At 41.2% G+C, this 16179-nt stretch overlaps 1 protein-coding gene across 1 annotated transcript; it reads left to right on the top strand.

Annotated features, from left to right (window-relative positions):
* The first annotated feature begins 455 nt into the window (after positions 1–455).
* Positions 456–16115, top strand: fam50a (family with sequence similarity 50 member A). The gene is made up of 13 exons (XM_039801271.1): positions 456–747; positions 1087–1171; positions 2088–2187; positions 4398–4528; positions 4755–4828; positions 7146–7212; positions 7676–7737; positions 7969–8045; positions 8211–8265; positions 9696–9744; positions 9926–9996; positions 12224–12334; positions 15825–16115. The coding sequence occupies exons 1-13, from the start codon at positions 637–639 to the stop codon at positions 15831–15833; spliced, it is 1002 nt and encodes a 333-aa protein (XP_039657205.1). The 5' UTR covers positions 456–636; the 3' UTR covers positions 15834–16115.
* The last annotated feature ends 64 nt before the right edge of the window (positions 16116–16179 follow it).

Raw genomic sequence — 16179 nt, 5'->3', positions numbered from 1 at the left:
ATGTAGAATTCTGGTTAATCTTTACTGATTTATTCATTAATCAAGCAAAACATTTCATATTTTTGCAGTTTCCAGCTTCTCAGGTTTGAGGGTTCGCTACGTTTCTTTAAAAAATTATGTCTGACAAAACTGTGTTTTTCATCATTTTCAAACATTTTATAAACCACCATACATCTTTTAATTGTAAAAAACAAGATTAACTAATTGATTAATCAATAATCACTGACTGAAATAATAGTTAGTTGCAACCATTATTTATGGCTGCAACACTAATACATTATATGGATTTCTTTCCGTTACATATTGCATTGGTGATTTAAATAAATCAAATATATTTCTTCTTTTTACATCAATACACTGTAATATGTGTCAGTATGTTCTGTCGTTGCTGTCTGGAGATATAATTCCGAAGTTTCCTGAGGTACTTGAAGTCATCACATCCCGTCTACCCAGCATGCACTGCATCGTCGCCATTTTTCTTGTTGTGGTGTGCAAGTTGTGTGCAAGGAGGTCTACCTCGGTCTTACGTTCACAGTTCTGGAAAGATCTGTGTTTTATTTCAAAATTTAACTCCTCGTTTTGTTATTTGTGTATTAAAACTTCTCATAAGCGCGCGTCGAAAACAAAGAAAGCGACATGGCGCAGTACAAAGGAGCTGCCAGTGAGGCTGGGAGAGCCATGCAGCTGATGAAAAAACGAGAAAAAGAAAGAGAACATCTTGAACAGCTAAAGCTGAAGATTGCAGAGGTTTGTAACTTTTTTACCGTAAATTATAACGTGTTTATCAGGTATTACAGTGAACTAAATTAGTCTGTTGTCCAAAATAATTAGTCATTATAGTACGTAGAGCCTTGAGCGCGAGCGACCTGCTGCGGGGTCAGTGAAGGCGCCTTTACTGTTGTCCTGTGTTTTAAACATCTTATCGACGTAACGTTTTAGCCAAGTTGAGGGCAATGACAGAATGTTAACCTGTTTGTGTTATAAAGCCTAGCATCCTGTCACTTTGAATGCGTTAAAGAAATGGCAGGATAACCTAACCCACCTGTACGTCCGGTCTTTGCTGTGTGTGTCTATTTTCTCTCGCAGGACAACATGGTCAAGTCCAACATTGATAAGAAATTCTCAGCTCACTATGATGCTGTGGAGGCAGAGCTGAAGTCCAGCACAGTTGGTAAGAATCGTTGTTGTTGTACATAAACCCTCCTGTAACACTGTTTCTTTTAGGATTTAGGATTTACACACACACAAACACACACACGAAACGGAACTGACACTTTGCTGCAACACAAACAAATCTATTTATTCACCTCTATTCACACACACACACACACAATGAGGCATATTTTCAGTTGTGATTGAACTGTATTTTTTAATTACTATATAGGCCAACTTTGATCTTGACATATAGGCTAAGCATTCTGTAGCAAATAACAATAAACCCACTGTTAATTACGTTATCTTAATGCAGTGTAACTACTTCAGCATGTAAATAATGCACCTAAAATACAAACGTGAGCGAGGGCGTTGAGCAATCGCTATTATATCGAATCAACAGCCACGTGCAGTTTAGCTCGCAGGTGAAGAACACAAACAACGAAAATCACCAGTTAACTTAATTTAAATTTGCAAGACCAGGTTTAAATGAACTGACAACGTGAGTTATACGACTTACAGTTCTCAAGGACGTACACACACCATCTCAACTGGCTTATCATCCGGACAGCGTCTCTTTTTCCTTTTCTCCTTTTTTCTGCCGAGTGACCGCGCTATTCTCCGACATGCACTCTAACAATTCAGCCCTATTTCTGATACCGTGGGGGGCAGAAATGTTGCCGTGGGGGGGCCTCCACGGTCAAATCAACATAGAGGAAACACTGTGTAACACTAACCTGTCACCTGCCTGGCCCGGCTTACAAATATGACCCAAAAGATTACAGCTGAGCTGACATGCAGTTTTATCATGAAAATCTTGAACAGCATAATTTTGCATTACTGCATAGGGGCTTAATTTCAACCTTTTTGAGAGAAATTATCCATGTGATTGCTGTTTTTTCTGTTTGTGTTGTGTGCGTGTGTGTCTTGATCAGGTCTGGTCACACTGAATGATATGAAGGCCAAGCAGGAGGCGCTGGTGAAGGAGAGAGAGAAACAGCTGGCCAAGAAGGAGCAGTCCAAGGAACTCCAGCTGTGAGTGCCATCACTGCCCCTCTCGCTCACTCACACGCAGTAGCTTTGGTCGATCATACAGAGCACATGGCTTTGCACTAGGGATGGAAAGATTCACTGATTTGCATCGATGCGCCCGACATAAAAGTGTGTTTCCAGCAGCCTTTCACATTAGAGATTAACACGGAGGAGGAAGAGCTACACATTCCACCAAATTCCTACAAATCATCGAAAGCTTCCCTTCACCTGTTTGCCGTTTCTTTTCTCTACTCTTACCGCTGTAACTTATGTCGCTCAGCACCAACTCTCAGAACGACACACACACACACACACACACACACACACACACACACACACACACACACACACACACACACACACACACACACACACACACACACACACAGGCTGCTCACCAACACCATTTGTTGTTTGCTCTAGAAAAACCAAGCTGCATCCAATAACTTTTGGGATGAACTTAGGCACCGTCTGTAAGCCAGGCCATGTCACTCAGCTAGTCTGGCATTGCCAGACCTATCTCCACAGCGTTGTGGAGGAAGGTCTGGCAACAGGAGCATACACTCCTGGATAGGAGAAGAAACGATCAGGGGTTGTTTGCATTGCGTTAAACCAATCACAATCGTCTTGGGCGGCGCTGAGCCCGGACGCAGCGAGCGTGGCTCTGCATCGTGTCTCGAGAAGGACCTTGTTTTGTGGAACATTTTGAACACCGCAAAAGAAAACGGCACATACAATATTTAATGCTCAGTAATAGAATACAATACAGTAACATGAGCTATATAAATTAACTGGATACATGGTTAAACGTAATTTGCTCTTACCAGTGTATCGCCATGTGTATTTGGCCCATAGCAAGTCCCCACCAATAGGTCCCAAAAACGTCCCAGTGAGAGAGTAAATGCCGTAAACATATTCTTTGTAAATCTTTACAATCATCGCAAAGTGAGAGACATCCGGCGGAACTTCCGGCGGCACCAGAACTATCCCCTAAATGATCCGTCGTCGATAGACTGTCACTCGGCCAACGTGGACCTCACTAATGCCCTTGTGGCTGAATGGGGGCAGCCAGGTTTCAACATCTGGTGGAAAGCCTGTTAGAGCAGCAGATTAAGGGTTGGGTAAGACTCCGTCAGAACTATTTTGTACGGCGTGTTGTCTGACCACCTGAGTTTTTTTTTTTTTCCAGTTGTTCTGAACGGCCACACTGAAAGGCAGAGTTGGCCAAAAGTTGGCCATCATACAGAGGGAGGAGACTCAATATCGTATAAATGTAGGGATAACTGCAGACACCGTCAGACAGTCTCTCCTGGAAGACATTCATAGTGTTGCACTCGATTGTTCACATGATATGTAATTGTGTCAAGAATGAAAACGGAGAGCTAGAGAGAGAAGTTCATAATGAGAAGCAGGTAGGTATTTTGTGTAGCCTTTCTTATAGTGTAAAACCAAAGCATCTCGTTCCGTTGACTATCAAATAGCTTCTCGTGAAAATAACCCATTATTGTAACTTCACAAGCCGGATGGTATAATATTTTCCTGATTTGTTATAGGCGGTTCTCAAATTACAAAATATAAGTTGTCCTTAGTTGCAGCGACATAAAAGCCAAAAGCAAAACAATAATCCAAATGTAAAATTGTGAGGCTAACAGATCCTCCTCTTCTATTTCTCCCAAACACAAGATCAAATAGCAGAATGTCACTGGCTGATTTTTCCAGACTTTTTTAAAGCTACAGTGCGTAGATTCTGTCTCCCCCATGAGGAATTCTATGTAATGACAACAAGACTGTTGGTGCGTCAACATGACACTAGCCTTACGTGACCCCTTACTATCCAACCTGAAGGAAACCAGATTTGTCTTAAGGGTTTGTACTTTTAAAGAACTGTCGCCTAGAAGATCAAAAAAATTTAATAATAAAAAAAAAAACTCTGGGTGGTGTCCAACTTGACTTGTCCCAACAAGCATACCAGAGCCAAGATGACGGAAGCAGCCTTCCACCAGATGCCAACAGTAAAACCAAACGTTTCTGGGCACTTGTTCAACTTGGCTACTAATAACAAGAAACATATGTACTGTATATTGAAATCTCATTTAAATAGGGCTGAGAAAAAGCACTGTATGTAATAATGATTGGATGGCCATTATTCCTCTCTGTGGTACCTCTACCTTTTGATATTGGTTGTATATTATTTATGCTTTTCTGTTTTGCAGAAAGCTTGAGAAGCAGAAAGAGAAGAAGAGAAAGGAGGAACAGAAGAGGAAAATAGCCAGTTTATCGTTTAATCCGGAAGACGAGGGAGAAGAAGAGGAGGAGGAGGAAACTGAAGAGGAAGAACAGGATTGTGAGTAATGATGAAAGAATGTTAAAGCACAAAGTAAATGAAAAAAAAAAAAAAAAGAATCCGCTGTATACTGTACTGTACCCTCTGATTTGATCCAAGCCGTAGGTTCATTAATAGTCTCACATTGCCAGACCTACTGTATCTCAGCGCTGGAGTATGCTCTGGCTAAAAGATGTAACATGTCAATTAGGAAGTTTGTTTGTTTGACTTTTTTTTTTCCTCATAGACTGCGCTAAGAAGAAGAAACTGGGGAAAAATCCAGACGTGGACACAAGCTTCCTTCCTGATCGAGACCGAGAGGTGAGGTGAATCTTCTTTTTTTCAGGAAAAAGAAATCCTAATTATTTGTCATTCCTTTACTATTCAATTCAATTTTATTTATAGTATCAAATCATAACAAGAGTTATCTCAAGACACTTTACAGATAGACTAGGTCTAGACCACACTCTATAATTTACAAAGAGCCAACAATTCCAGTAATTTCCCCCAAGAACAAGCAGTTAGTGCCACAGTGGTGAGGAAAAACTGCCTTTTAGGGAGAAACCTGGGACAGACCTTGGTAGGTGGTGTCTGACGGTGCCGGTTGGGGGTGTGATGACATACGATTGTTTCACGTTGTCGGAATATTCGATTGATATTTAACAATATTTAACAGGTAGCTCCATAGATGTTGTGATTCCCTCACTGGCAGACACCAGTGGCTTTCTTGCTACATGTTTATTTGAAGCTTCTTCTCCAAATCCACTGTGAAAAGTAAACACACAGTATAACGAGAAAATAAAGACCACGTTAGCTTAATATGAACATAATATGACATGTGCAGGATGTAAAATAACGTTCACCAAAGTAAAATACAGCCACAAAACGACATACCTCGTTGGCTGCATGCTGTACACAAGGGAATAGAGGTTTCCTTAGATCGCTGACGTCCGCTATAACAACCTTAAAACTTTTATCGGAGCGTTAAATTGTCCGTGCTTCGCTTTCTGTTAGCTTGCTGACTCTCTCACTTACGCATGTCCCAAAAGGCCTTGCCCTTCAAAATAAAAGCACTTTACTCTTACCAAATAAAATCACTAAATAATACTAAATGCAATTTATATAATTCTAAATTATGACAAATTGCACATTATTATAATGTAATTGCGACAATGTACAGATGTGTTAAACTGTGAGTCATCCCATTGCAAATTGAACTGTACTGTAAAGGCTGGTAGGATGGTACCTTTTTAAAACACACAAACCAAACAACTATTCGGGCAATAATTCCAGGCTGACCAGATATACTTTCACAGTTCTTGACAAAACAGGCTTCTGAATAATTGCAGCTATCTCAGTTCAAGCATTCATACATTAATTTTGACAACATTCCACACAAATGTCTAATGGGATAAAATGATGAAGTGAGTACCAGTCAAAAGTTTGGACACGTTTTCCCATTCAAGTTAATAAGATAACATGTCCAAACTTTGACTGGTACTGTAAATTCAAAGTTCGACTTCACTGTGACACCAACATGTTGTTCAAAACCCTTTTTTGGCCGTTATTCAACACCATAACTCAGGAACAGAAGAGAAGATTGTGGCCATATTTCATATTTGTTGGGATACTAAACTTGTGACACTTATATTGGGTGCCCACCTTGAATCTGCAGGGATTTTATATATCTGTGCAGCCCAAGGGGGTCAAGCAAGCGTCTGGAATGCTGCTAGCATTCCATTGACTGCCATTCATTCTGGCGTCACTTTGACAGCGAATAACTTTACATCTGAAGCGTTTAAAGACTCTATTTGTCTATTGTTTATTTCTAAAGAAACACAACAATGTATAAAATGCTCCATTACCTTGTGTCTCACCTTATGGCTCCGTAGCAGACGTTTTTGTAAAAATAGGCTAACGATTGTGTCATAACCACGTGACTTTCTGTCGCATAGTAGACAAATTACCGTATAGTCAGGAGAAGCTCGCAGGCAGTTTAGACTTACATTAGCTGTTTAAGTTTAATTACTAATGTTAACTATCATTTTATTTAGCAATAATTAGCCTGTGCCCATGTTATCTCCTTACACATACCTACACTCTCAGTCTCTGCAAGATCGGGAATGATTGAGATTTCTCTTGGCACAGCTACCAGAAGACTTCCAACTTTCAGACAGGTTGCTCACGTCACATCTACGTCTTCGAGCTTCTTCGTCGTCTTCTGCGCAGTAACGCTCAGTGCTTACCAGAAAAGTGCTTCTAATATCCTTCACGGGTGTCAGTGGAAGTCTCCGGTGTCGCTTTGTCCATTTATTTAACTGTTTATGCTGCAGCCGGGTTGAAGATGTGTGTGAAGCATCCACGTTTCGCCGAAAAATAAACTTAATAGCTTTTATTGAATTGCTTCAAAGTCATCACTACATATATTATATTCTGGACAGACATGGATGTAAACTGCAACTTGACTGGTTAGGGGAAGGCGTACAAAAGCAAGGCGTCAATTCTAGTTGTTATACTTGGACATGCTCATTTGTTATAATTCCAGTCTCTAATGTTCTGATAATGCAACATGGACCTCCACTAAAAACCTTTACATTTACACTACATTGTTTTTTTTCCCCCTTCTTCTTGTGTTCAGGAGGAGGAGAATCGTCTCCGAGAGGAACTCAGGCAGGAATGGGAGCTCAAACAGGAGAAGATTAAGAGTGAGTGTCAGAATTACTTGCACACACAAACATCCTTTTGTTATTACTTACATTCAATGGTTTATGCACGTATCTTTAAAGGAATACGCCACCGTTTGTTGAAATAGTGATTAGGTTGTTTTTTTTTTTTTGTCTTTTGTTGGGTCACTTTTACTAACAACATGCTAACCGGCAACATAGGATTCCATTCACTACGCTAAGCTAACTAGCAGTGGCGCTGCCGGTGTTGCACCGGACTAAAACAATGCATGCACAAAAAATGTGTTGGCCCACCTATCTACAGCTAGGGGAGACCGTGATAAGCCCTATTGCAACAAACGGTGGCGTATCCCTTTAACTCTAATCACAAGCAGACCTTCGGTCCGCAATGTCCCATTTTTTTAACCAACGAATTCCACACTCTTTTCCTTGCTATACGTACAAACATTGCATGTAAAATAGTGATGTGTGTCTTTGTCTTCAGGTGAGGAGATTGAGATTACGTTCAGCTACTGGGATGGCTCTGGACATCGTAAGACTGTCAAGGTAAAGCAAGATAGGCTGCAATAGGGGTTTATTGTGTTCAAAGCCACGGAACTTGATGCAGACCCATTATTGATAACATGGGGTATTTATGTGGAAATAACAGTACACATTTCCATCGTTCCCTTGGTCAAACAATATGCTCAACACTGTGTGTGTGTGTGTGTGTGTGTGTGTGTGTGTGTGTGTGTGTGTGTGTGTGTGTGTGTGTGTGTGTGTGTGTGTTGCCTGCAGATGAAGAAGGGAAATACCATCCAGAACTTTCTGCAGAGGGCCCTGGAGGTCCTCAGAAAAGACTTCAGTGAGCTCAGGTGAGACGTTGAAGACGGAAGGAGCCTCAACGAAACATACGCTATCACTATTAACCCCTTAGCCTTCTGCACCAGTTATAAAAAATAGTTTTCCATTTTCCTTGCATGTAAAGGTTCTTCTTCCGTTTTTTGTTTTTTTTGGGACTGAATTTCTTGTCTGTGCAGGTCTGCTGGAGTAGAGCAGTTGATGTATATCAAAGAGGATCTGATTATCCCACATGTAAGTACTGACACGATCATGAAAACCACAGGCGGTACGCTGTTACTTTGTTTTGATTTGGTTCGCTTCAACTGATTTAACATTCCAGTGCTACCGCAGATTTCACACCTCTAAAGACAATTCTTTCTTCACACTCCAATAATCACTCTTGGCTTGCACTGTTAGACTCCATATTCCATTAATCCAGTGTGTGCCGGATCACCTTTTCTGGTCCGAACGTGCCCTTAGCGAGAAGAACTCAGTTGTGACGTCATTCCCAGCTCCGGCTTCCATATTCCGAGGTAGACGCACTTTTAGAACGCAAACTTACGAGTGACTTAGCTTAAGGCCAGACTTAGTCCCTGTTAGTGCAACCGGCCCCACTTCCTGTAGAGACTGAAGAGAGCCAGTCTACCACCACCCATCCTAAGTAGGGTTGGGTACCAAAACCCGGTTCCACTATGGAACCGGTTCCTACTCAACCGGTAGGGACCGGATTAGAACGCAAATTTTGGTTACTCATTTCAGTTCCACTTAATGTTTCGACTGAAATATTTTCCCTCTGTCGCTCCGAAACGGACGTAAAAATATCACACTTTCTCTGTAGTCTAATGTTAGCTAGCTACCGTAAATGTAGGCTACTTTTAAAATGCCTTATTTTCCCTCTGGGCTCACCAAAACGGACGTAAAAGCATATTAACCATTCACTGCACGTGATCGCTAGTAAGCCTATTACATCTTTGATGTCATTTCTCCGTTTTTCAAGAATCGGTTTAGGAATCGGAATCGTTTTAAAAGTACCGGTTCGGCATCGGAATCGTAAAAATCCAAACGATACCCAACCCTAATCCTAAGCACCTTCTACAGAGGCACTGTGGAGAGTGGCCTGACCCGCTGCATCACTGCATGGTATTGAAACTGCAAAGCATCAGAACACAAGACCCTGCAACACATGTTGAGGATGGCCTAGCAGATCACAGGAGTCTCTCTCCCCTCCAGCCAGGACGTCTTCCAGAGGCGCTGTGGTCTTCCGTCAGGGCCCCTCCCACCCCTCTCACAGATGGTTTGACCCTCTGCCATCAGGCAGAAGACTTCGTAGCATCATGACCAGCTCTGGGAGGTTCTGCAACAGCTTCTTTCCCCAAGCTGTCCAAGTTCAACACTCTCCTGCCACCCACCACAAAAGCACCTCAACCTGTAAATCCCATACCAAATTGGGGGGATGACATACTCCCATAGTGTTTGTGTCGCTCAAGAAAAGCTCTGTGTAGACAATTCTGTTTATTCCAAATATATAAGGGTATTATTGTCTAAGAGTCTAGAGATTAAAAAAAAATATATATATATATTTTTAGGATACCATATGTTCTGTATATGGTGTGATTTGAATTTGTCCAGCAGCTGTGGCACTTTTTCACTCTTTCACTTCTTTGTGTGTTTTTCTCATTCAGCACCACAGTTTTTACGACTTCATTGTGACCAAAGCCAGAGGCAAATCTGGTAGGTGGACAACAGTTGTCAGCCCGTTCATATACAATACCTTGAGTTGTTTTTACCCATTACGTTTTGAAAGAAGATAAAGATCATTTAACCCTAAGTATGTGTTTCTTTGAACACATACTTCTTTCAATATGAAGTTGTGTTTCCTGCCTTTTCACTCCGTTTATCTTTTTTCCCACAGGTCCTCTTTTCAGCTTTGACGTCCACGATGATATTCGTCTGGTGAACGACGCCACTGTTGAGAAAGATGAGGTGACGATTTTATTTTACCGCAAAAACAAGAGATTGTGAGAGGAAATGAACAGAATTCTTGATTTGATCTGAACCAGTGTCAACCTTCATATCAAAGGAAACTGAAATTACCAATAGTGTGCCAATAAATCAGTCAATACAATCTTAAAAAGGTTATCCGAAAAATACTAAGACAGGCTGGGCTTAAAAAAGGGTTTCATTACTTAAACACTATTTCAGTTTTATTTACTGCTGGATAGAATTTCAAAATCAATTGACAAATTTGGCCGTTTCTTTAAACTTTCACGGCTGCGGCCCCTGTTTCTTCGTGATCCAAGATTTTTTTTCAGTGTAATTTTCTTGCTAAACTGATTTCTACTGTCTGTGTTCATGGTAATGTACAGTGCCTTGCGAAAGTATTCGGCCCCCTTGAACTTTTCGACCTTTTGCCACATTTCAGGCTTCAAACATAAAGATATAAAACTGTAAGTTTTTGTGAAGAATCAACAACAAGTGGGACACAATCATGAAGTGGAACGAAATTTATTGGATATTTCAAACCTTTTTAACAAATCAAAAAACTGAAAAATTGGGTGTGCAAAATTATTCAGCCCCCTTCAGTTAATACTTTGTAGCGCCACCTTTTGCTGCGATTACAGCTGTAAGTCGCTTGGGGTATGTCTCTATCAGTTTTGCACATCGAGAGACTGACATTTTTGCCCATTCCTCCTTGCAAAACAGCTCGAGCTCAGTGAGGTTGGATGGAGAGCGTTTGTGAACAGCAGTTTTCAGTTCTTTCCACAGATTCTCGATTGGATTCAGGTCTGGACTTTGACTTGGCCATTCTAACACCTGGATATGTTTATTTGTGAACCATTCCATTGTAGATTTTGCTTTATGTTTTGGATCATTGTCTTGTTGGAAGACAAATCTCCGTCCCAGTCTCAGGTCTTTTGCAGACTCCATCAGGTTTTCTTCCAGAATGGTCCTGTATTTGGCTCCATCCATCTTCCCATCAATTTTAACCATCTTCCCTGTCCCTGCTGAAGAAAAGCAGGCCCAAACCATGATGCTGCCACCACCATGTTTGACAGTGGGGATGGTGTGTTCAGGGTGATGAGCTGTGTTGCTTTTACGCCAAACATAACGTTTTGCATTGTTGCCAAAAAGTTCGATTTTGGTTTCATCTGACCACAGCACCTTCTTCCACATGTTTGGTGTGTTTCCCAGGTGGCTTGTGGCAAACTTTAAACGACACTTTTTATGGATATCTTTAAGAAATGGCTTTCTTCTTGCCACTCTTCCATAAAGGCCAGATTTGTGCAGTATACGACTGATTGTTGTCCTATGGACAGAGTCTCCCACCTCAGCTGTAGATATCTGCAGTTCATCCAGAGTGATCGTGGGCCTCTTGGCTGCATCTCTGATCAGTCTTCTCATTGTATGAGCTGAAAGTTTAGGGACGGCCGGGTCTTCGTAGATTTGCAATGGTTTGACACTCCTTCCATTTCAATATTATCGCTTGCACAGTGCTCCTTGGGATGTTTAAAGCTTGGGAAATCTTTTTGTATCCAAATCCGGCTTTAAACTTCTCCACAACAGTATCTCGGACCTGCCTGGTGTGTTCCTTGTTCTTTATGATGCTCTCTGCGCTTTAAACAGACCTCTGAGACTATCACAGAGCAGGTGCATTTATACGGAGACTTGATTACACACAGCTGGATTCTATTTATCATCATTTGTCATTTAGGTCAACATTGGATCATTCAGAGATCCTCACTGAACTTCTGGAGAGTGTTTGCTGCACTGAAAGTAAAGGGGCTGAATAATTTTGCCGCCCACTTTTTCAGTTTTTATTTGTTAAAAAGTTTGAAATAGCCAATGAATTTCGTTCCACTTTATAATTGGGACCCACTTGTTGTTGATTCTTCACAAAAATTACAAGTTTTATATCTTTATGTTTGAGGCCTGAAATGTGGCAAAAGGTCGAACGTTCAAGGGGAGCGGGCATTACATAAGTTCTGTGCTGTGCTAGTCCACACAGTATTCGGGATGGGAGAAAACGGTTCTTTTGCTCTGTTTTTTCTTCCACATTGTTTTTTTCCCCCCCCTTAAAAAATAACATCGTTACAGGTTATCTTGGCACAACTTGAAAAGCAAGCGCAGCTCTCCTGTAACTTTTCTTTGGGTGGGAGCAGCATTTAAAAGCCATGTTAAAGTTAACCCAGTTGTGCTATTTTGCTTAAAGTCCCATGCAGGTAAAGTGGTGCTGAGGAGCTGGTATGAGAAGAACAAGCACATCTTCCCTGCTAGTCGCTGGGAGCCGTACGATCCTGAGAAGAAATGGGACAAATATACGGTGAGAGTCGTTTTGCCAAATGTCAGCATGCTTCACCCAGTTCCCCCTCATAGATTCAAGTTCTATCTAATCTTAAATCTGTTCAAACAAGTCAAATATGTGTATTTTCCATTGTAAATTGATTTTCATAGTAAATCAATAACCCGTTTTTCAGAGATTGGCAATATTGTGTGCATATTTAGTAGTAGAGCTGCACAATTGCTCGCAATTCTATCGAAATCGCAATATGTACAAGTGCAATATCAAAATGGCGGGGGAATCAAATCGCAACCACAATATCAGTCAAAACAATCGCAATAACATATTTTCCTCATATCGTGCAGCCCTGTTAAAGGACAATTCCGGCGCAAAATGAACCTAGGGGTTAATAACATATGTGTAACACGTCAAACATTCTGTGGGATCTGTTTTCATGCTAATCGAATGCGTCTCTAGCTTTAAACAAGCTTCCGCAAACCGCTAGCTTTCGGAGCAGATGGTAAATCGCTATTTTATACCACTAACAAGGCTCAAAATAGCACCACACTTCCACGGTAGCATAATGAGGGTACCTACATGTAAACCGAAGCATTGAGAACTTTGTAAGTGTACAGACAGTTTATTAAAAAGATAAGATTATAAAGACCGTAGCGTTCATGTTTAAATGCGGGCGCCATCTTGGAAAACAGTCATGAGCAGTGGAATAACAAATGCTGTGTTTGAGCTACGTTACTGGTTACTGTTTGCACGGCGTTCGGCGTTCATGACTGTTTTCCAAGATGGTGCCCGCATGTAAACATGAACGCTAGTAGTGATTTACCATCTGCCCCGAAAGCTAGCTTGTTTAAAGCTAGAGACGCATTCGATTAGCATGAAAACAGATCCCAGAGAACAGTTGACTCGGTACACATATGTTATTAACCCCTAGGTTCAGTTTGCACCAGAACTTTCCTTTAAGTACCAAATAGCCAAGCCTACTCTTTACAGACAGACAGTGAGGCGATCAACTCAACAAGTGTGTTTTATTGTCATTTCAACCATATACACGAAAAAATGTTTCAAGTGGTGTTACACATTTAAAATATATTTTTTTTTGCCACAGCTGATACATTATCTGGACTTCTTTCAGCAGATTGATTGATAGCTCCAGAGTGAATAGAACTGTGTCCATGGCAACGCTCTGCTATGCATGGCAACGGTGTGTTATCCTTAGCAGCGGTCTGTTATCAAGAAATAACAGACCGCATTCTACATTAGAATTCAACCAAGCCATAAAAGAAGGCTAACACATAGCTACTAGCATTAGCTCTTGGTGGGCTGTGGTATAAACATTGAGTATAAACACAGCCGTAAATTTGTGTGGGATGTAGAATTGTCGGCATTTTACAGTCACAGACTCCACCAGCAGTTAGCAGTTAGTTGGATACAAATCACCCCATTTCTGCAACAGGCAGTCCGGGGTAACACAGCCCACCTCCACTAGTAGTCTTACCCGGTGACAGAGCAGCAGGCTGGATTGTCCACAGCAATATTTCCAACAACAAAAACACAGCACAGCAGTCTCTGAACTCACGTTGGGAGTTTCGTTGAAGTTGGATGAGGATGTAGTCCCGTTTGTTTAATGAGCGGACACTTGCAAGCAGGATTGGTGAACAGGTGGCCGGCTAGCGTTAGCTTTCCACCGGCACACTCGTTCAACGCTCCCCGCTGATGAGGTCTCTTTACCGGCCAGAGGCATCGAGCTCCACCGCTGGTCTCCGTGCAGGCGAAGCTCGCGTAGTGTGTGGAGTATTGCGCAAAAATCGTCATTTTGCGTCATCTGAGGCTTTTTTCCAGACCCACAATACAGAGATCTCCCCTCTCAGGGGGACATGAGGGAGGGAAGCACGGTCACTCAAAAATACTACCGGGTTTCTACTGATACAAAGCTTAATGCTAAATCGGTGAAGTGTCCCTTTAAGTCCAGCTGGAGCGCCAGACCAAGAGGAGAAACGACTGCCATGTTGTCATTTACTTTACCATGGGGCTGGGCAAGAATTCCCTGTTATAATCTAGCTTTGCGTCCTATATTTGTAACATGACTATACTATACTCTCCTATCAAGTCACGTGGTCAACATTTCTAATCAATTAAATCTATTACAGCATTTCATGTTTTGTTAAGTTTACCGTCAGATTTAGCAATGTCTCTACACCGTACACAAGTTGTCACAGAGCGCACGTTTCAGCCTGATGAAGGTCACCTGTTCATAAAAATGTGCACGATTTGATCATAGGCATAATCGTCTGGTCCCCTCCGTTTTTTTGAGTAAATAGAAGAATTTCTCAACACTGAGCAAGTCCTGCTATCAGTTGACACATTTAACACTGTCAGTATAGTGGTATCGGGGGACTCAAAACAATATGAACATAATGATACAGCTGGAAACAACGTGTAATCAGAGCAGAGCTGTACTGTGACAGAAATAAAAATGGAACGATTTAACATTAGGTTAGATGCTAAGTAACATATTAGCAAAGGCAAGCTGTCACATGACAGTCACTGAGATATTACACAGGATGATATTATAGCCTACAGTAGGTGACGTTACTGAACAGACCTGTAGAGAGACCCTGAGTCAGCTGACTGAGAGATTTTTAGAACTGTTAATGACTCAGTAAGTTGGCAAGTCGTGATGATAATGATATGGTGAGAAGTATATTCATTTTGTTTTAAGTTTGTCTTAGTATATATCTTATTTAAGTTATTTTTGGAATAATATTTAAACTCCAAATGCGGTCAGATTAGGGCATTTTGATTTCAGGTCCAATGTGTATTATTTGCCCTGTGGAGAGAGGCTGCCTATCTGTACATGGATCGTACTACATGTCTGGACCACTCGTACATTTTGTTCCTACTAACTTGAAAGTTCTTAGTAAGAGAAAGTTAATGAATGCCACACATTCTCCCACGGCAATGCCTCATTCGATCAAATTTGTTTTGTGCAAGGCCGTGTAATTGTTAAAGGATGATAACTTTTTGTAATGTTGGATTGTAACCTATTTTCAGGAAAAGCATGTGGCTTTCATTGCTGCACTGGAATAAAGCTACACTCAAAAGCTGTGGTAATGTTCCAAAGATATCAAAGTATGAACTTCAATGATTCCCTCCGGGAAACTGGTTAAACAGCTCCGTGTGTGCAGCACATTACCACTCTGTCTGTTTGATTGTTGGGTGAAGACAAGCCTCCCCAGCAGCCAATTTTTTTCCTGCATGGGCACGTTACAACGTACCACTTGTCCATCCAGATGCCTGGCACGTACAGATGATAGCTAAGTGATAAAGAATTTATGTAGCATCACGCAGCAGATTGGATAAAACGTTTTTCCAAAAGAGGGTGAAGTGTGGGATTAGGCATGAACACTAGGACACCATACTGTGTAAGCTATTTATGGTTAATCAAATAGTTTGATTTATTATTAAGTTTGGACATGATGTGAATCATCCTCCGTATTGTGCTTTTGTTTTTCAGATCCGGTGAAACCTGTCTGCTCCAGTCTCTGAAATCCGCGATGCAAAGTTTTTTGTTGTTGTTAATTTCCATCTTATTTTACCCTTATTATATATATATTTCATCAATGCCTTCATAAACTGTTGGTTTGTAATTTTACTTGGTATTCGAAATACTAGTTTCCCCAAATGTATTTGAATTGCCAATTGCAATGTTTCCTGTGAAAACAACCCCCCCCCCCCACATCCCATATGTGTATAGCTCATAAACATGTTGTAGGATCTATGCGTGATAAAGTGAACCTGGCTATGACTCACTGGTCTTAAGATTCTTTTGGCACCAACACTTGGATGCTCTTGCCTCTCGTTGAAAAGAT

This window comes from Perca fluviatilis, chromosome 5, assembly GCF_010015445.1.
Source record: "Perca fluviatilis chromosome 5, GENO_Pfluv_1.0, whole genome shotgun sequence".
NCBI lineage: Eukaryota > Metazoa > Chordata > Actinopteri > Perciformes > Percidae > Perca > Perca fluviatilis.
This window is presented reverse-complemented; position numbering and strand designations above follow the sequence as displayed.